The sequence below is a fragment of the Pieris napi genome, chromosome 15 (genome assembly GCF_905475465.1).
Source record: "Pieris napi chromosome 15, ilPieNapi1.2, whole genome shotgun sequence".
NCBI classification, from domain to species: domain Eukaryota; kingdom Metazoa; phylum Arthropoda; class Insecta; order Lepidoptera; family Pieridae; genus Pieris; species Pieris napi.
The window spans coordinates 8,198,082-8,219,983 of record NC_062248.1 but is presented as its reverse complement, the minus strand read 5'-3'; the positions used below and the strand labels follow the sequence as shown (position 1 = coordinate 8,219,983).

Below are 21,902 nucleotides of genomic sequence, written 5' to 3'. Positions count from 1 at the left end.
AAGCAGTAAATTATGGAGATTAACTAACCTACAATGACATTTATATGAATATACTAGATTTTCTCGCAAAATAAAAACTGGCGCAAACATTTTCTATACGTATATATTCTAAAAAAACGGGTTCGCAAAAGCATTTTTTAACTTTACATTTGTCTTTTGTAATCTCGGCTATATTTTACATTGTCCATAGGTCATATTTCTATACAAATGAAGTCGTAGATAACTGTTATAAAAGTAAATTTAAAATAAAATTGTGCCACGCAGTTTAATTTTTTTAAGAACTGAATAAATGAAAAGAACGTTTAAAACCCCAAGTAATGTGTTATAACGTTACAATTATTTTAGTACAATTTTATCTCAACACAATTAAGTGCTACATAACTCTTTAGGCTTAAACTTCTATTTAAGAATTCCATAAAATGCATATTATTGTCGTTGAGGGTATACTAATATTGAGAGGTTAGAAGGTACCTCCGAAAATACCTCAAGATACGACAAAACTATACTAATTTTCCCAAATGAATTCTAATACGTTAGTCTATATCATAGCTTTTTAATTTTAAAGACTTAACATATTGTGATTATGAATAGCTTTTTATTAAATAAAATGTTTGTCCAGCAGACATTAGAAAGAGTATGTCAGGACAAAACAAGAAATAATATTGTTGGTTAATTACCCCGCTGATTGATTAATGACTATATATCTGCATGTCAATTATATGCAACAACCTTACGCATAATTGCTGGAATTGTTCTCAAACGCTTTAGGATGTGTAATCATGTTCTGTCATAGAATATAATTTAAGTATGTTGTGTTATTCATTATAGAAAAGACAAAAATTTCAAAATTTAAAGAAATTGTCTTGCAGTAGCTTGCTTCGTATTGTAAACTAAGGTGTGCCCTTATAGGTTAGGTTTAGGTTTATTAAGTTTCATCCACGGTAATGAATGAGTCGAAATATTATGTATATTCTAAAGCCTACCTAAATATTGCCTATACATTAAAGATCTTTCAAATGTTAGCATTCCAAAGTCGAATGTATGTTATATTGCTAACCAAATGTGACCATATTATGAATGTATTAACAGTAAATTTAAAAAATCTGTTACTTCATTTCTAACATAATCAAGGTCATAAACAATTGTAGGTGAATGTGGTAAATAAAACATGTCGGTTAATTTTATTTTATATATATTTATTTATAAAATTGTAACAACTTAAATTATGTTAATGAAACATACATAAGTTTGTCTTTGTAGCAGAGTGACATTAACTCCACCTTTTTCAAACACCGGCACTAAGATTTCATATAAATAGGCATTGAAAACAATAATTAATCAGGTCAGTGCCGTTCGTCACCCAAGTCACTATACATTGTATTCAATAAAATTACTGAGTATTATTTACACCTGTACAGTCTTTTTTTAACTTAAGAGATCACTTCTTCACGTTGAAACCCTCTCCTGTGGGATCCAGAATCCATGGGTAGTTATTGGGACACTCCATACATGTAAACAAACGAAGGGTCTCTCCTGGTAACTCTCGTGTTGTCAAGGGGCATGCGTTTGGTAAGGAACAGAAGGGTTGTCCCTTGACGTCGCATTTGTCATTTTTCCATTCTTGGAAGTCTCGGAGTGAAGACACTTCAGTAGGGTTTTGCATCCATTGGATAACTTGAATTTGTGATGTGAAATAAACATCGCTCTTGGTAAGCATTTCTTCGATGAATTTGATGAGCTCATCTCTGAATTCTTTCTTGGATTTAAGCCATGAGGCGTGGAAGTGAAGACCAAGAGGGGCACGGTTGGTACTGTAGTGACGGTTGAAGTTGTGACGCAGAAGGCGGGCGAATTGGTCACCGGTTTGAATGTTGGAACAAGAATCGACAACGTGACAACCCGGAAGGGACTCATCAAATGTAGGGTCATCACGTCTGTCCAACTCGTTCACTACCATTTCCCATACAGGGTGGCTTCTTGACGGACAGTTGTGAGCGTTACCGTTACACTTGTGTGGCATACGGAAGTACAAGGTGTAGGGCCAAATTGGAACTCGGCCAAGAGGGGCAGTTATGGAAGCATCGTAGACGAAATATTGGTCAGCCATCATTTCGAATTGCTTGTTACCACCTACACGCAAGTATGGTGCACGGACTCCGATGATGGAAGCGTCCGTTATGTTGGCGAACCTCTCAACGATAAGACGGGCACCGGCCATCTCAGCCAACCAGTCATCGTAGGTACCACTGGACCAGTATTGTGGGTCATCTTTGTGTGTGAGGGAGAATACAGCGATTTCATGTCCCTTACGATGTAACTCTTGTATAGCGGCGTAGTTACTATATTTGTGGGAGACGAAGAATGTTCCCCGAACCTGGCAACCATTAGGGTTTAGTCTGTTTCCGTTGAAGATTTGCTCATACAGATCGATGTTGTCTACGTTAACAGCTCCATTGAAGGTGATCGTGATCATCTGAGGAACCTGGTTGACTTCAAGACCCCCAGGAATGCGAGTGCCATCAGCGGAACAGAAGCAGTCAGGAAGAACACATTGGTTAGGATCACAGTCAGGTGCTCTGTTCGGATCTAAATCGACGGCTGGAAAGTTAGATATTATTATGATTTGATTCATTATTTATGTTTCATAGTCACTTATATTAAAATAATAAAAGGTTATTATCGTACGCAATAAAAGTAGGTACGAATAATTTGTAAACAAAATACTCACTGCAAGCATTCTCGTCTGATTCGTCCTTGCAATCAAATTTTCCGTTACAAAACAGCTCCTTTTCAATACAATCCCCACTGCCACAGGCCAACTTGCCTTCGGAGCAGATAGGTTCATCTGTCTTCAAAAGTGGCAGCACTTTTCTTGGCTCTGTAAGTAAGTTAATATGTTAAATTTGTTTAATGATTGTTTCGATGGACGTAGGACGAATGGGACTGGTTTGCGTATGTGTTGGTAGTCTGCTAGTGACGTCAGTCAGCTAGTAAGTCGAAGTCTCAGGGATGAAGCGTGAATTATGAGAAGTTACTTAAGAAAGAATAAAAACGAAAGACTCATTAATAATTTTGATTGTAAAGAAGAGAAGTAAGAGTTTATGAGTTTACACGATTAGTCACTTTACAGGCGCTGATACGATAGAAAATATAGAATAGAGAGGAAATTAAAATGGATACGTTATTAAAACCTCAATGTGTTGTATTAATGAAAGACTATGGAAAATGAATTAGACATCACAATAAACCGTTTCAAAAAACTTAAAGAAAAGTTTAGGAATCTTGATTTATAATATATTTGACGTATGGTAAAATAGATACGAGAAGGCTTAAAAATTTTGAGTAAATTACATATTTACATAAACCAAACACCATCCAAAAATAAGAATTTCAGCCTTCAAAGCGTGTTTATTACATGATTAGTATTCTTTTGGAAGCGATAAGTGTACGATACATTAAAAGTGATTTGCGTTTGCGTTTGCGGGTGCAGTTATTTTTAGTAAAAGACCAAAAGAGTATTAGTTGAGTGTATCGTTTGAAGCCAAAGCATGGAAAGAAATTGTGATTAATAGAAATGAGTGAACATTTATGAAACACAACGTCTTTTGAACCATACGGTGCTTTTCTCTCAATTTGTAGATGTGAACACATTTTTATTTCTTTTGTATTCAATAGAATATAAAAAAATAATAAAAATTCAAAGTCAGCAGGATTAGTGTATAAGTATGCAAACAATTGTTTCCATAGTGTAGTTAAGGGCGGTCCAATTGAGGGCCTTTCCCTTTGTCCGGGGCCTCATGCAAAACAAATCTACGAGTATTGTGCGACGCGGCCCCTTCACCCAAGCGTATAATGTCGCCACTTACTCTCAAGTTTGTCACAGTTGGTCACTTTACCCTTCCAGTCGCAGGTCTGTTTATCAAGATCAAAAGACAGTCCGGAGGGGCAAGTGATCTGTTTAAGACCTGACCTAGTGCACCTGTATTCATAAGAAATAAAGTTATTTAAAGTAAGGAGTATGCGGAAGCGGACGCACAAAAGGCTAACCGGTGTTAACATTCCTCTTGAGGAGAGACGGAAGTTAGCCCTTCGCTCGCACACTTCCCGCATTTAATTGAACTTACTTTCTAGTTTATCGCAATTCTTAACATTGGTTTTCCAGTCACATGTTTGACGGTCGATATCAAAGCCTAGACCTCCGGGACACTTGACGGACGCTAGTCTGGTCACTCCATTCTCAGCACCCTTGTCGCACCTGTACACAGCCTTATCTTCAGCATTTTTTAAAATTAGAGCGCTAAGTATTTGTCGCCACGTAAGTTTGCAAAGTTTCACCCATAACAAGGAAGTGAAAACCAAGAAACACCTTTATACATTCATACCCAATGACTTCCTCTTCGACGAACCAACCTGAATAAAAAATCTGTGCAATATGAAAACCTTATTCTTCTATTGTGAAAAAATAACCTTGCGAATTAAAGTACAAAAACTTTAACTCTATACTGCACCTTCTCCAACCAGTTCCGATGTTTTTTCAACTCAAACCTTGTAATAGATAGATGCCTTTTATAATTTTGACTGTAGACAGCGAGAATACCTATTATATAGATTATGAGAATAATATTCAAGACACGTTGACCGCTCCGTTCACTGGACTATCAGGTTCTCGAGTTGAATATCTAATGACGCATATAAATCAACAATTTGAATTGGCCTTGCATGCACAAAATATTATGATTTTGTTCGACGAGACATAAAAAAAGCTCCAAATTACCTGACAACATCGCGGCAGTCTCCTTCTGTGCTAAGGCGGAAGTATTCGTCTGGAGGACGTCCATCACAGAGCTGTTCAGGGTTCACCTCGTCACCATCATCATCCTGACGTTTGACTCTCGACTCACCTAACACTACATCAAAAATAATAAGTTAATTTCGATCACTTTAAAGGTATATAAATATGATAAATGTTGCCGTTCGAAATACCTTCAACAATACCACTTATTTTTTGTTACCCCATACGAAAACCCTTGCATAGGTTTCACATTCTTCCGGTGCTTATTATATTGGTACTACGAAACCGCTAGTTATATACGTTGCAATCGTATACAATTATATTGGAGCGTGTGACTTTCATTTAATAACGTTGAGCCAATTTGTATGTATTCTTTGGCAATATGTTGAACATTATCCAAGAAAGAAATTGTTGAGTAACACCAACGTAAGACGATTACCACACATGAGAGGAAATGTAGTACCGTTTCAATTTAGTGTGGAGTGCCGTAGCTTGTATGAATCATAAGCTCTAGTCGGCAACATTTTCTAGTTGTTTCTTACTGACACGAAATTAAATTACAAAAGCAAATTCGTAATATGTCTTTATGCTTATTCCAGAATGAGTTGCGTATTCCGAAAGCTAACCGATGACGGCATTGAAAGGCAAAATGTTAAAAAGAAATCGAGGTCAACGCTGGCCACGTAGAAAACCGGTATCTTATTCGCTATTTGGCTACCTTTGAGTACCAACGTGTATTAAATATATACAAATAAAATAATATTTAAAATAAATACAAATCAATGGAAATGTAATTGGAAAAAGCCTGAAGTATTTATTCACTATTTTAATTTTAAAATATTATTATTTTATTTAAAATATTATTTTATTAAGTCCAATATTTAAATAAACTGTATTAAAAGATTTATAAAAAATAATTATAGATATAATATTGTACTTACCGGAGTAGGCAAGTAATAATACGCCAAGGTACAGGTACGCGCGGCGAGCCATAGTGCTCGACAGTGACTGTCCGTTGCGTCGCGCTCCGCAAGAAAGTGCAAGAGGTGCCAGCTGCCCCTCTTCACCTTTATATAACCAGGCCCTGTGCTGTCGATACCAGCCGACAAACTCCACCCGTCCTCTACGCACTCTGACTCCTCACAGTATACATTTCCATTCCGCAGACGAAGCTTTTAATAAGCAGACGATGACATTATTAGACGTTTACCATTACATTATTTAATTGACTAGTAATGATTTATCTATAATTCTAAATAAAACTATTACACATTATACTTAGTAAATGCATTTAATTAGTGATTTACAAAAATCATGTAGCCGTAATTAACGTCACTTTTAACTGCAATTATATAAATACTTTACATTTTACCTACAACTACCTTCGTAAATTGCCTTTCAGTAAAAAAAAAATATTTTTCCGCCTAATTTAACTATGATTTCTTTTCTATACTTAGAATATGAAGTAAAAAAAACGGCTTAAACGAAAACTCTCGGTTGAATTTTTCAGTTAAAAATATAATTAAATTAATCATTGAGTTTGTCAAACATTATGTTAAATGAAAAATAAACTGATTCTCTCGTATTTATTCTTTATACTAAAAGCTTTAATGAAATTTTATAAACTGAAAAAAATATTTAAGAAAACATTAATGTGTGATCAGTTATTGATTACTGTAACTTAGATCTCAACTAAAAATGTACTACGATTTTACGTACGAAGAAAATATAAATTGTAAATACCCACTAGGAATTTGAAGTTAAAATTATGTTAATTTTCCATTTTGTGAAGAAATTGTTTAACACATTACACAACGATATGCAATATTCTAACACTGATATTTAAAGATTTCCTAAGAGCCTCTTATGCATTTTTTTTAAATTATGAAGCCGATAAAAGCCACTTTCGATTATCAACCGAACCAGTTTCATTAAATTTATGTCAATGTCATGTAAAGGTCGAGAGGATCTTCGATTTCCATTATTATAACTATTTTCAATTTATTATTTACGGCCAAAAATCTTTGTTTTCGGTAAGTTCAAAGTAATTTGATATACTAACGAAATAAATTCCTAAAACCCTTAACCCTCTTTTGTGTTGATACAATCGCATAAGAAATTCTGAAAAAGAACATTTTACAGTTTTGTCTTCCTTTTTTTCATTCCACCTCATGTTGCCATTATGTTGTGATGTTCTATGCTTTGTCCTGTAAAAACTAAATATTCCATTTGTGGGGAGGTATCTAGATATAATTCGGTGGGTTGTGTCCTAAGGTTTTCTGGATTTGCTGCTTGTACAATTGTTTGGTTATAGAAATAAATCGTTAATGCACCATTGGTATTAACTATGAAATTGTAAGAATTGTTGATAGATATTTTGTCTAACGTCGATATGATTGCAAATAACCGCAATCGACTATAGTCTTTATCCTTCATTATTGTGGTTAAGTCTGTAATGAGTTTTATTATATAACATTGAAGGGATAAATATTTTTTTCCCCTTAAGGAAATTTAGATGAAAAATGACTGGCACAATAGAGGTGTACAGAAACTGAAAGGATTTTGTCCGATCAAAATATGTTAGCGAGATATGTGGCCTTGCGGCAATATCCGGGTGGATCAAGTTATGTAAGTCACGAGTACTGGCTGTGACAGTGTGGCGAGGAGGGGCTACTGTCGATTCGACCCGACTTCTGACCCTTTCGTGATCTTAACACTTAACAACTAAATGCGTAAATATTTGAAGCGTAACATAATATTTTTAATGCATGATATTTTAAGCTAAATAATACTATCTTTTGTTTTCGTACATTACTGCATTAACATTACCTTTGTAGCTTTATTCATTAGCTTTTTAACTTTGTTGAATTAATATTTATGTTATGTTCGTAAATATTAAAATAACAACAATATTTAATAAATCAAAATTTGCATTAAAATCAGTTTTTTTTCCTGTAAATATGAATGACATTTATAAATGTGTTTTCGGAGATGTTTTAAATATTTCATAATATTTATGATAATATTAATATTATGATTTTTTTATTAGCCTTTTCAAGCTTATGTTTTATGTATTGCCTATTTTTTTAACATGAATTAAACTATCACCACCACAATGATGTTCCTAATTACAATATGAAAATAGCCGCGTGTCTAGATGAGCACTTAACATGAATATGTTAAAACAACTATTTATGTATGGAAATTCTCAGAAAGTTGTTAACTGGATATTTCGGTAATGCATTCTGCATATGCACTCTGAATAGAAATGTTGTAACTTTTGAATTGACTTGTCAAGATTATTCGTTAGCATTTTAAAATGTGTAGTAATGAGTATTGAAGAGCACTCGTCTTCTATTTTATTCTCGATTATTAGATAAACGGGTTATTTTAATTTGTGACTCTAAATAGATTCTTACTCATTACAATAAAACAAAAGAGTGTATATATCTTTTTTAATAATATATTTACTTTATTGTATTATAAAAATAGTCTGTATGTGCTACTGAGACACAAAACATGTACCAACAAAACTAAATAAAAAATTAATTTATGATTTAAATAAATTACGATTGATACAAAAGATATCAACGCGTTATTTTTCTTATTAGTTTTGTAACTGTATATAAATGGTAATATTACTAAACTTTTTATAAACCTTATATCGTAATACTGTTAAACAGACTTTATTAACATATATAAGTAGGTAGCAAAACGTTAAATGGCGCTTTGTAATAAAATATGTATAATAAAATAATAAATAATAAGTCTCCTAGTCGGCCAATAAAGGTCAAGGTCAATTTCGTGTGATTAATTAATTCTGAACTATTTATTTATTTGATTTAAGTTATAATTATGAATTTTAAAAGGTTATACAATTATACATCATTATCGAAGTGCTTGAACTCAGAAAAACATTTCACTCATGTCAAATACTCGTAATGGACGCACAGCAATTTGTTCCCATGCATGCATTTTAATAAACAATAATGATTAAAACGTAAATATTGTTATATGATCTCATTGAGCGCACTTAGTTTATAAATGAAATAGTCCGCAAGGCAAGGCAGTAAGCCTATTTTGAGTAATGGAATTTTTTATGGAATTATTTATTAAAATAAATACACATCGTCAAATAATTTATGTATGTACACATAAATTATTTGACGATGTGTATTTATTTTTATTAATCTTACATTTCACGGCTCATACAACACCACATGATTCACTAAATATGATAAAACCTATATATTTTTGTGTCTACAGTAACATGTAGGCGAAGTATCCAGGTCGTATAGACCTATGCATGTAATAACTGCATAAAAAGTAGCAACCGATAGTTTAAATGTTAAATCTTCGAATATCTTACGCAACAAAATAGCACATCGCGTGAAAGTGTAAACTATTAGGTCACGAAAAAATCGCAGAGGAAAGGTTAAATTTTAAATGAAACTTATAGGAAATTAAATTTATGTGTATAAGGCAATAGAATGTTGATAGATCAGGAATTGCGTCTACGACCCGGAAGAGTAGATCTTTTAGATATATGCAAATTTACTGACGGAAGTGAATTTTTTATAATAGTTGGACAGTTTAACTGACCTCTGAAATATGCACACCAACCTTACCAAGAAAATTTAAGTGCAATTAAAATATGATTTTTAATTAATTTTTATGAGATTTAAAAAAAGTTTTCGTCCTGACTGTTTTTTTTCTATAGAATAGAAGGCAAACGTTCCGGAGGCTCATATTATGTGATACCGCCGCCCATGGACACTCTCAATGCTAGAGGGCTCGGGAGTGCGTTGCCGGCCTTTTAAGAATTGGTACGCTCTTTTCTTGAAGGACCCTAAGTCGAATTGGTTCAGAAATACTTTAGTGTAATAATTTTATCAGTTTCCGTGAAACATATTACTCCCGTTACACAAATCAGATATGAAGATAATTTTATAACTTTTTATATCTTTTGAACAATTTTAATAATATACGGAAAACTAGAAATATATTTTGTTACAAACTGCTTATTAATTCTCATACAGCAAGGTTTTAAATGAATCATACTAACAAGGATCACGAAATCCTTGAGCACAAAAGATATATTTTTGTTGTATAAGCAAACATAATACGGTGTAATTAAGATGCGCAGTATGTAAGCATCAAAGTGCGACGACGTCTCAACACGGCGAGTAGGCGCGCAAGAGTCAAGGATCCTTCAAGATATTTCCTTTCACTTGCGACAATGCCTGCATACCTACGTCTATCTTACTGTCGGTATAGCTCAGCATGTACCTTAGGTAATTCCAACTTCCAAGTGGTATTATTAATTTAATGAGGCTAACTGCTATCTAATGTGTTTGCTTACTTGCTGAACAATTAATAATACGGATTTATTTTTAGAAAACTCAGGAACAGGAACTTTAATACCTTCGATTTAAATCAATACATTAACTAATTTTAAATATCGTGCTTATTTATACGTTTATAATTTAAAAAATCTTAAATATATATACATAAATTATTCTTAAGCGGTTATTTATTTAATAAATAAAGAGGGTTAGAACATTAAAATTTAAAAACATACATATTTAATCTATATATATAATAACTAAGACAGTTTCTACGAAATGTTAAGAAGGTTTTACAGTTTTCGTATATTTAAAAGCTTACTTAATTTTTCTTCGAAGTCCACCTTTCCAGTAAGGAAAATATTCATATTAATAATTGACCTTACTTATTACTACGCTATCGAACAGTTTGTTATTTCACTGTCATTATATTTTAACCATAATGAAGGAGATCTTTAAAAATTGATTTCCGTTTATGGCATAAATAGTGTCTGAACGTATGATACTTTTTTATGTCTGCTGTTGGGTACTTATAATAAAATAAATTAAAATAGAATGTGTCTTTAATGATACAATTTATGCGTAATATTGTTTATCTACGCTTTACGTAAACCGCTATACATATTGCCAACCTGGTTGTTTAATTCTATGTAAGTGAAGTTGTAGTCATCAAATACCTGGTATTCAATCGTATAAAAATTGAAGGCGACAGGTTTAGTACATTTTATGTAAGAAATACAAGATAGAACAACATTTCTGCGTAGGCCATACGCGGTTGACTTTCACTGCTTTCACTATCAAAGGCTGTATTGCTTTTGCTATTATATTCAGTATGAAAAAATATCAACTCTCTATTTATTTTGGTGCATGCTAACAATACAGATAGATATTTTCATTTTAATTTACACCAAGTATTGCAAAATGGAAAGTTATAATGATTTGTATATGTATATGGTAGTGAATGCGCAACTCATCGTCCGCCCACCGCTGACATCGTGAGATGAGGGTGGATGTGAGCGCATACTTCTATTGTTTTGTCTTAGGATTGCGTTAGTTTTATATCAAGATGTGTCAATCGTCCTTTTGAATGGTTTCTGATTCTCAGGGATAACATCTGTCCTCGTTTTTGAAAGACTTTCAAAGTATCTGATTAAACCACCTCCGTAATTGAGTTAGTTTAGGCATATTGCGAATAATCCCAATCATCCTACAACAATGGTCGCTTACGTATATATATCGGTATTCGGTTAGGTTAAAATTAAAATATTTTAAGAATTAACATTTTATTATTTGTTTTGTCATCGTGTGGACAAAAACTTTGATGTTACAAGTTATTTGCCCTCATCACTCTTTCTGACATCTCAAGTAATTTTAACATGCAATTTAATTAAATCTTTAAAACATTATTATATTTTGTTAACCTTTTTAATAAAAAAACTCGAACAAATCATCCATTCATCAATAAAAATCAAACAAAGACAACATATGTGACTCTTTTGCTGTTGTTGTGTTCCTTCTGCTGTTCTTCTTATAACAGCATGTTCGGCATGTAATAGGCTGAAACCTTTTTTGAGTTTTTTCTTGGCTTTCATCTAATGATAAACCACTCCTTAAATCGAAATTGTATTCGTTTTTACAACAAACTCCGAAGCGAAATTAGAGAATTATCACCGATTAAATTTAAAACTCTTGTTAAACGTAAATTAATCAATAAAGCTTTTTATTAATCTGACGATTATTTAAATGATCCTAATCCTTGGGATTGATTTGCTCCAGTTCAAATATTTATGGCTGCTCTACCTTACAATTTGTATGTCTCAAAACTTGGCGATTAAAAACAGTGGCGGAGAGTATCTTGCCCACTCTACGCCCTTGACTTGCGAACTGGTAGTAAATGTAAATTTAGAATCAATTTAAGATCTTTTCTGTTGACTTTAATAAGAGTACTTGGTTACCTATATGAATTAAGTTGTTTTGAGTTATCATGAATTAAAACGTAATAGCTCTTTATGTTTGATGTTTCCATTACTAACAACTGAATTGTCTCAATTAACTATAATTGTTAAGGATAGGTAATATGTTAACTTTACTAGTAGTATGATTACGTATCTACTAAAAATGTTTGGCGCAAATACAATATATATAATTAATTGCTGCCTTATGTTGATATAATAAATTTAGAACTCGATTGTGAAAACTAGAAGAAACAGAAATATACAGTTTACGTAACATTATATATTTTGTTATTTAATGAAAACAATTGCTAGTACTGTAGAAAGATTAAAACCTCATTAAATTGGATCTAGACAGTGTATTTATCGCTATTTTGATTGGAATATTAAATTAATAATAAACCTTCATGTTTCAAGAAACGTTTTTATTGTATGTACGAGTATTGTCATTATAGTGAATTTATCGTTCCTACTGCGTTATTATATCTTAAAGGACGCAACTACTAACTTAAAAGTAGTTAGCAGTTTTGCCTAAGTAAGCCAACTCGTTTGGCTTCTATTGAATAAAAAACGATGTAATGATGTGTTAAATAAAACATAGAATATTTTTTTTGTTTTGTATTTAAAATTTTATCCAACAGACTTAAAGTAGAAAAAATCACATATTTTTAAAACAGATCTATTAAATATTCATGTGAATCTATATTACATTTAATATTTAGGTAGGTACTTAGACTACGAGCGGGATTGTGACCCGGTACATTTTAATTACAAGGACATAAATTCAAAGTAAATTCGACCCTGGCAGCAATTTGATACATGACCTCGAATATTATGTCCGTGCAATTCGTCAATTGCAATTGATTAAAATAGCGACTAATTTGCACCCGCTAAGGCGCGAGATCTCTTCAGTAGCGACCATCTCCCGTGGGGTCGTTTAACCAGGGGTAGTTGACGGGACACCTCAGGCAGGTCTGCAGGTTGATAGTTTCCCCGGGAACCTCCTTGGAAGTAAGTTTGCAGGAGTGGGGCACCCAACAGGCAGGTGGGCCTTCTACCGAACACCTTTCCCTCCATGGCTCGAAGTTTTTAGCTTCGGAAATGGTACGTGGGTTTTGGACCCATTGTATTACCTGTGTCATGGTCGTGAAGTACACGTCATTATGTGTCGAAAGAATTTCATCGATCCAGTACAAGAAAGCTTCTAAGAATTCGGGGTTGTTTTTCAGCCAGGCGGCGTGGAAGTAGAGACCGAGGGGAGCCCTGTTTTGGTCGTAGTGCCGGTCAAAGTTGTGGTTAAGGAAGTTGTAGAACTGGTCTCCAGTAAGAATGTTTGAGCACGAGTCGACCATAGCACAACCTGGCAAGTACTCATCGCTTGTGGGGTCTTCACGTCTGTCGAGCTCGTTCATAACCATTTCCCAAACGGCATGGCTCCTAGTTGGGCAACTTTGGAGGTTACCATGGCAACGGTGGGGCATACGGAAGTACATAGTGTAAGGCCATAGAGGAGGATTAGAAAGGGGAGCTGTAATAGTACTGTCGTATAAGAAAGCTTGCTCTTCCATCATGGTAAACTGGTTGTTTCCACCAACACGAAGGTAAGGAGCACGCACACCGACGACACTGTTATCTGTGATGTTTGCAAATTTCTCAATGATGACTCTCATACCAGCCATTTCCCTGCCCCAGTCATCAACTGTAGCGTTGCTCCAGAACTGTTCGTCATCGTTGTGCCTATAGACAAATGAATGACGTTATCTACACATGAAATAACCTGACACGAATATTTCATAACTTTTAAATATTAATAATGTAAATAAAGCACAGTTAATATGTAAGGTTGTTTGTGTAATAATTAAATTTGCAAGATTTTATTTGAATCTGTCAGTCAATATAAAATCGATCACACTTACGTAATGGAGTGTACGGCGATTTCGTGTCCCTTTTTATGAGTTTCTTGCACAGCCGAGTAGTTTGAGTACTTGTGCGACACAAAGAATGTGGCCTTGATATCGCAACCGTTTGGATTTTTGCGTTTTCCATTGAATATTTCCTTGTATAATTCGATGTTGTTGTTGTTAATGGCGTCGTCAAAAGTGATTGTGACCATCTGGGGAACATCTTTGGCTGGAAGATCTCCGGGGATCACAGTACCGTCCTCTGAACAGAAGCAGTCGGGCAGAATACATTGTGAGCTATCACACGGTGGGGCTCTGTTGGGGTCGTTGTCTTGATCTGCAAAAACACAATGTAAATAGCAAAAAATCAGTTGCCTGTGACCTGCAATGAGACAAAAAGAAAAAATTGCCCGATTATCAAATAGTTTCTCGCTTTTTCTGAAGTCTTTGTCGGAAGTTTTAAACGGGTAAATGCTAGTAGGGGCTTCGTTTTCAAACGTTCACATATTAAGGCGAAAGCAATCTATTAAGTCTATAAACCAGTATGGGTACTTTCGCCGTTCTTTCGGCACAAACAACATTGACAGGTGGGTACTTTGATTTCACTTTGTGACGTTTATGTTAATATAATACAACTAACTGGGTTAAAATGCCTTTACTATCGTAATATAGCCGATCAGAAGAATCCCTTACAATGATATAATAATAAAGACATCATATATTAAATATTTTTTACGCGTCAGCAAATGAATTACAATTCATTTGATTGCACAATAACCGGTTAAGTTGGTTGCATGCATACTTGGCTGTAAAGTTCACTTGTTTTTCGCAACTCAGAGAAAATTTCGTCGTATTATTATTGGAAATAGTAATGTTTCACATTGAGATTTTCTAATTTTAAATTTGTTGTTGTAAGTTTTAATGTAATATTTGAACAAATATTGTTAATGTAATGATCTGAAATATAATTTTAAATAAAAATTTACTTTAAATTCTTTTAAAATAAACAAATATGTACTACTCAATACACTAAACAAAACGATAAAACTTCAAGCCTTTATACACTATTTATAACATTTTAGCATTGAGTAATTTTAGGCCAAGTGATTGTACTGCATTCGTCAAAGTTATATATTCACCAGTTAATCAGCTAAAATAAAATTACGTTTAATTTTTTATAACTCATAAAGAAAAACATACCACATGAGTTTTCATCGGATCCGTCATTACAATCTTTCTCTCCGTTACAGAAGAGACCTCTCTCCATACAAGTTGAGTCTCCACACGCCAAAAAGCCATCTTGACACAGTGGTTCGTCGGTGTAAAGCAGAGGTTTAACCTTGCGTTCTTTGTTCTTTAGCTTGCAGTTCTTGACGGCGTCTTTCCAATCACAAGTCTGCTTCTCAATGTCGAAGAACAAACCGGCTGGGCAACGAATTGCTTGTATGCCCTGTTAAAATTGCATACAATTACATCATGTTTTTTGGCTGGATATCCCAACCTTATAGTTTTAAGGGCGCAACTACACCGATGTTAAATATATTTTTAAACTTAGATAGATACTCTTTTTACGAAGTCGACCATAGGGTAACAGTTTAAAGTACGTAACGTTACAAGTTCAAAATTTTCTAATCAATCTAATTATGGCGACGTACCCAATAGCAGTACTAGTATTACATAGTTAGTGAAGACGGTAAAAATCCCATATCTGCACATTCAAGAAAGAATTGTAAAAGTAGTTATTGCCTATTTCACTGACCGAGGCAGTACATTGTATGACGTCGCGACAGTTGTCGCCCTCGCCGGACACCAGGCGGAACCATTCGCCAGCGTCCTTGTCCTTGCATAGCTCAAGCTCCAGGTTGTCGTCTTTCTTGGCGTCTTCAGCCTGCCGTCTCCATCGGTTAGCCGTAGCAAAATCTAAAGAAAAAATAATTGTTTATTATAAACACAAAACCTAAAAAAAAAATGAACATTTGTAGCGTACATTCTATTTCATCTTTGAACTTCACATTGTGAAAGCAAATACTACCGTTGAGTATTATGTAGTGGTCTGTTGTAAAAACACCACGTAATACGTCTTCATAGTTAGGTACATTTACGATTTTTTTATTAGATTAGTTGTAAAATGTCACGCGCGTCGAAATGTCAAAGGTTGGGTGAGCGTATGTGACATTTGACTGTTTAAAATGTCAGCAGCGCTTAAGCAAGCAACAAGGACGTCTAAGTTCAGACTATACCAAATTATGCATGGTATTTGATGCTTAGGTTGTCGAAATTATTATAATTTGAAAAGGTCACAAAATAGTGGATTTCCTTGACCGCTAACAATTATTGAGGAAAATATAGCTTTATTTTATTTTAGAATCAGTAATAATATTAAATGGCTTTATAATATTCATTAGGTCGTATTAGTTTGACCAATTAAGATCATGACACACTTAAGAAATGAATATCAGATTAGACGTGCGAAATATATGCGTGAATTCAGAGAACGTAACATAAGGAAACGAGTAATCGGTTATCTAATAAATGGTCTAGCGAGAAGGCACGAGTCGTGGGCGCTTAATTGGGGTCTGAAGACTATCACTACAGGCGTAAGCTATTGTCTATTCGCAGTCTGTCGTGTAATGTTTGTGAAATAAAATTATTATTTACTTTATATATTGAAAATTAATAAATAAATAATTCCGTTACTTTAACGTATTTAGTTTTAATTAAAGATATCGCTTACTTTCCTATAGTTGGCATTTAACTGGTTATGATTAATTTCCTGTTCAACTTCTACTATTATTATAGAGAACCTTGTAAATATGTAAGAAAAAACAGGAAGTAGGTGCACATCGACAACAGCAAGCACTTATTTATACATAACTGAAATACTATTGAATATTTTTCTTACGTTTCCGCTATATTTTATGATGATAAAAATTGTTTTAAAAATAAAAATATATCATATCAATAATTTTATTTAAATTCTAACTGAGTTATATAATTTACGTATTCAAATTACGTGCTACATTTACAATACCAAAAACAGTGATAACTGGTTTAAAGGAATTTCATAACAGTGTTATTCAGGTCTTGAATTTAAATGTCTAAGTCTAGTCCGATTGAAATATATAAACATCTTGATTGAATTACAAAATCAATTTGATGGTATGTTATATAACTTACTAGTTTTTATATGTAGTTTCACTTGCTGTAAAATCTTTAGGCATGTTTATCCATATGATTATTTATAGAGTAAAAATTATTCTATTCTTTATGTATATATATTATTATTTATAACTAATAAACTGGTATAGTAGTTTACTATTATTTTTATTGTTATATGTTGACATAACCCTAATGCAGAGATGTAGCTTGGTTAGGAGTGACGTCAAAAAGTGCATGGAAAGTATTATTATATAAAAATTTACCAAAAAGTACTATCCAAGAAATATATATCAATCAATCTTCAAGTTTGTAAATTCGATTTAAGTTTTTTATATTTGGACATAAGAATGTTAATATTGATTACTCGAGTTTAGGTATCGAATGAATTATACATGTCGCAATAAAAAAGTTGTCACCGGAACGATAAAGAAACTTGTCCTCTTTGACCCGGATCCACCCATGAATTACCACGTGTTTGGGTGACAGAATGTTACAAGAGTAACTTCTTATCCTAAATATCAATAGCGTCTTATGTATGTATAGCATTATTTCATAACGAAACGAAAAAAGTGTGCCGTGTGATTTCGCGCGTTGATGTCTTTTGTATGGATAATGCTTCTACAGCGTTCTGGTGTGCTTTAGAACAATTATTGTCAATATTATAATAGTACGTGTTTTTAAGTATTACAATTTAGATGTACTATTTACTAGATATATTTATTTTATCATACGGAAAAATGTATCAATTGGGTTGAAGTGTTGTAGCAAACTTAAAAGAATTAAATAGCAAAATAATAAAAATTATTACCAACTATTTCCAAATTACAAAATTTAATATTATTGTATTTTTTGTATACTGCGATAGGTATGTGAATATATAGAAATGCAAGGTCCGGCCGTCGCCCCGGTGTGCGCTACTTGCATACAAATCGAACTCATCAAAATGTACCAAACACGACTTTCCATGTATGGATTCTATTCGTTTATTAACGGGAAAATTTATATATGTAGACCTTAGTTGAAAGTCCAAAATCTTACACAGAACAGTACACTCACTTATGGGTAATTAACGGTAATAACGAGACACTAAACAAATGCTAATCAACACGCGTTTAAGTGTTTTAAGGTCAAGTGGGTTCTTTAAAAACTTTAAAAAACTTGAATAACTAGACTAAGACCAAAGAAAAATTTATAAATTATTCGTGTTTTCAATTTAAATAATAAGCATCTTGGCTTGGTCTTGGCGGAACTTTTCAATTTGTTATGCATGGCCTATGGCCTTTGATTGTATAATTACCACACGATTAGAGAAAACATTATTAATTATACTGACAAAATTATAAATTATGCAATACTAATTTTGACATGTTATATATTACTAACGCGTTTCGAATGTATTTTGTAATGCATTCTTATTTCAGAATTACCTATAGCTTTTCTATAAGATGCAAGTTTGAACAAAGTTTTATATTAAATTTATAGAAAGGTTACTGTACTCTTTACAATGATACCAGATTTTACGATTTAAGACTTGCCACTATGTCTCATCTCAAACCCTTATACTTATCCCTTGTTGGTTTGGAAAAAAATTGATTCATCAATCTGTGGCGAAGACCTATCATTAAATAAAAACAAATAATCTTGCTTAATCAAGAGTAAAATAGATGTGATATAATTCTAAATATATTTATGTTAATATGTACTCATTAGTATTGATGTAACGTGATATCTACTAGGCTACCTGGCGTGACTGTAAACTACACCTTCCCACGATACCACAATGAGGTTATGCCGAAGGAGTTAGCCGATAATCGCAAATCACAATACTTATTATGAAGTCAAAACATAAAGGGTAAAAAAAATCTGTACATGTCGTTATTAATACGTAAACTGTTTTATTTTTAAGGTTTATAAATATGCCAAAAGACTTGAGATACTTGTAAGTAACGTTTGCTAGGAAAATAGACAACAATTTGAAACAATAATGATTGTGGACTTTAAAAAACGATATTATTATATTTTATCATAACACTAGGATACTACATAATGAAAATATTGAAAGAGGTCATGAATTAGTTTTTACTTTAATAAGTCTGTGGCGAGCTTATAGAATATAAATATTTTTTAAATAATTTATGAATTGTAAGAAACTGACTACTACTACTCTCAGCGAGTTAAAATAATTGCCATTGGGTAGGGACTAAATTTTAATATCAATCAAAGATTACATTGGTCATTATTAAAGATCTGTATGTCACAATAAAGTAATTTAAAGGAAGATGGTTATTTTATAATTATTTTTATCTACCTTCACATTCTAGACTCGCGTATTTAAAGGCCAAAAACAATGGCTACTTCGAAGAATTCATGCAAAAACATGTTATTTATTGTATGTATAAAATATTGAATGTAGAAGATGATTAGAAACGGTGATCACCTTGACCTTTGCTCTTCAATTTAGCTTAAAAAACCTTTGTCAATTATGGTAAAGTGACTTCAATGTGTATTTAAGGTAAAGCCATGCAGTTGGACATTAAGCATAATAAATCTTTTTATAGTAATGCAACATGCCTTAAAGCCACTGTTCAACGCGCGTGACGTCAGCACAGGCGCAACCACAACGCAACACATCGAATGTGAAAGTTCTCGTAGCAATACCAGTAAGTGCCAAACATTTGTTTGTTATAAAACGAATTACTAGAAATAGTATTCGTGATAACAATACTATACAATATTAAATGGTTTTTTAATTCCGCTAAGACAGTTGATGATTGTCTAAATCAAGTTAAAAGGTAGCCTGGCCATATTACGTGTCCATAACGTTGGTTAAGTAATGTTGTAATTCAAAAATGTATAGTAATTATAGACTATCTAAGTTATCAATTTAATTTTTTTACGTTAAAGTTCAATATATACCGGCACATGCATAATAAGGTTCGATAGTTGTCAGTGTAGTATCGTGTAGTTGTCCTTGAAAGGCCTGCAACTTATTACATTCTTAAGTGATTTCATGCAAGGAGATCACGAATTGTAATTATTCGGGAACTAATTAAATTGCGGTCTATCTCGCGACGTGGGAATCACTTCACTAGGCCACACATTGACGTAACACTGTTTACTTTCCATGACGTCGCGAAATAGACTGGATCTGGGGAATATAATATAGGACTCACCGCAGGCGAACAAGAGACACGCGACCAAAGCGATACGGGCGTAGCGCGCCATGACGGGATCACAACAGGTCGTTACGCGGCCGAGCGGCGATTAAATAGTGGCCTCAATAAGCGCTCCGCCCGCCCCTCTCGCCCACACTACTTCTGCCGATCTGCTCCCATCAGCTGTGAATCACCTGCAAGCTGCATCTCCTGGATCCTATTTAGCTTACGTTGCCGAATATTCGAAAAGTCTTAAAAAAATAAAATGTAAATTTTAAGTAGGTATCTCTTATATTTGTAGGAAAATAAGAACAATGAAAGCACAAATCACAATAAACGCATGAATACTTACTAAACAATAAATTGCTACAGATTCCGAAGTTCTATAAAAATTTCTCATATATGAGTAAAATAAATATATAAAAGAAGCTTAAATAAATTCTATTTAATGAGATTTGAACAAGGTGCATTGTTTTTCGTTAAATAATTTTAACTTTTTTGAATTAGCTATGGCAATAAATGAGATTATATGTATGCAATATTAAGTGTTTTACCTACCAATATTATATTTTAATAATTAGGTATTTTTTTAATAGTTCTAAATCGATATAGACTTTTTCAAACAAAATTGTAATTTTCACCATAACTTCGTACTACAAAACATCATGCACCGATGAAGTGAAATTTTGTATTGCGTTTAAGTAACGTTAATCAGCATAAATATTAATTGCCTTCTTACCAGATGTTTATTGAACACTTATAAATATAAGTTTATTGGATTAACATTTAGAAACGCTTTAGTTTTACTGAAAACACATTTGTAATACCCACATAACCATGAGTTGAGTTAAACTTTTATTTAGTTTGTGTAAGTACTATTTAACACGTATTATTAACGCTTTCACAATTTACTTTTCCCTATATTTTTGTTGAATACCATATATTATGTATATTTCATTCTTCTTAGGAAGCGCGATTCTAAACAATATGTGATGAGGCCTTCAGATAAAATTTGGAAGATTAAAATAATGTAAAAAGTATTGTTATAAAATCTTATCGAATGAAATGCAGATAAATTGATACATAGTTTAAATGCTTGAAGTATGAAATAATTCAGCATTGTTTGATGAATCAGTGTTAGAATATTAAGGAAATAGACTAACAAAGGGTTGGGCATTATGTTAAACTATAAAACAAGCGAGCAAAAGCAAAATAGAAGCTAATTATTTAAAAATTATCTAGTAGTCAATAGAACTTGATATAAAAACCATACTTCCGGGTGTTTGACCATTAAATGGTAAGATAAATACATATGTCAACGACTTGTACGTCCACTAGACGTTGCTGATGACACAAAAAAAGGTGCATGCGAGTGTCTCTAATTCTCTGAAAACAAACAAGGAGGGCAGACCTCACACACCTCACAGGTACTTGCCACACACTCACACTGTCGGAATGCCCTGGAGTAACTTGTGGGCTTTTTAAGAATGTGTTTTTTTCTTAAATGACCTATAGTCGTATTGGTTCGAAAATACTTCGGATGGGCAACTGGTTTTGTTGCACTGTGGACAGTGTTTTAATCACAACCATATTTTATA

General features: G+C 33.1%; 2 protein-coding genes and 1 long non-coding RNA gene across 5 annotated transcripts; 1 reads left to right on the top strand and 2 right to left on the bottom strand.

Annotated features, from left to right (window-relative positions):
- Nucleotides 1-1,175: 1,175 nt before the first annotated feature.
- Nucleotides 1,176-5,903, bottom strand: LOC125056878 (chitin deacetylase 1). 2 transcript variants are annotated; one of them, XM_047660196.1, is made up of 5 exons: nt 5,734-5,903; nt 4,775-4,907; nt 3,867-3,979; nt 2,729-2,878; nt 1,176-2,598 (listed from the first exon to the last, which is right to left on the bottom strand). In XM_047660196.1, exons 1-5 carry the CDS (start codon nt 5,783-5,785, stop codon nt 1,439-1,441), a joined length of 1,608 nt encoding a protein of 535 aa, XP_047516152.1. In that variant the 5' UTR covers nt 5,786-5,903; the 3' UTR covers nt 1,176-1,438. The 2 variants fall into 2 exon arrangements, with proteins under 2 accessions (XP_047516152.1, XP_047516151.1); XM_047660195.1 differs by lacking the exon at nt 3,867-3,979 and adding an exon at nt 4,125-4,255 and having other exon boundaries at nt 5,734-5,897.
- A 6,789-nt stretch (nt 5,904-12,692) lies between these two features.
- LOC125056936 (chitin deacetylase 1) lies at nt 12,693-20,477 on the bottom strand. Its single transcript, XM_047660307.1, has 5 exons — nt 20,323-20,477; nt 15,750-15,910; nt 15,191-15,440; nt 14,006-14,327; nt 12,693-13,826 (listed from the first exon to the last, which is right to left on the bottom strand). The coding sequence occupies exons 1-5, from the start codon at nt 20,372-20,374 to the stop codon at nt 12,998-13,000; spliced, it is 1,614 nt and encodes a 537-aa protein (XP_047516263.1). The 5' UTR covers nt 20,375-20,477; the 3' UTR covers nt 12,693-12,997.
- Nucleotides 19,480-21,207, top strand: LOC125056937. Of its 2 annotated transcripts, XR_007118138.1 has the most exons (3): nt 19,480-19,634; nt 19,708-19,809; nt 20,291-21,207. It is a non-coding gene; the product is annotated as an uncharacterized LOC125056937 (long non-coding RNA). The 2 variants fall into 2 exon arrangements; XR_007118137.1 differs by having other exon boundaries at nt 19,480-19,809.
- Nucleotides 21,208-21,902: the final 695 nt, after the last annotated feature.

What these genes read in the sequence shown, in the direction of transcription:
- LOC125056878 (XM_047660195.1), bottom strand. Translation starts at nt 5,785, where the DNA reads ATGGCTCGCCGCGCGTACCTGTACCTTGGCGTATTATTACTTGCCTAC. An exon ending in ATTATTACTTGCCTACTCCG is followed by an intron (nt 4,908 to 5,733) that starts GTAAGTACAATA and finishes TTTTTGATGTAG; the next exon opens with TGTTAGGTGAGTCGAGAGTC. An exon ending in GAATTGCGATAAACTAGAAA is followed by an intron (nt 2,879 to 4,124) that starts GTAAGTTCAATT and finishes ACTTACTTACAG; the next exon opens with AGCCAAGAAAAGTGCTGCCA.
- LOC125056936 (XM_047660307.1), bottom strand. Translation starts at nt 20,374, where the DNA reads ATGGCGCGCTACGCCCGTATCGCTTTGGTCGCGTGTCTCTTGTTCGCC. An exon ending in GTGTCTCTTGTTCGCCTGCG is followed by an intron (nt 15,911 to 20,322) that starts GTGAGTCCTATA and finishes TTTTTTCTTTAG; the next exon opens with ATTTTGCTACGGCTAACCGA. An exon ending in TCATACAATGTACTGCCTCG is followed by an intron (nt 15,441 to 15,749) that starts GTCAGTGAAATA and finishes CAATTTTAACAG; the next exon opens with GGCATACAAGCAATTCGTTG.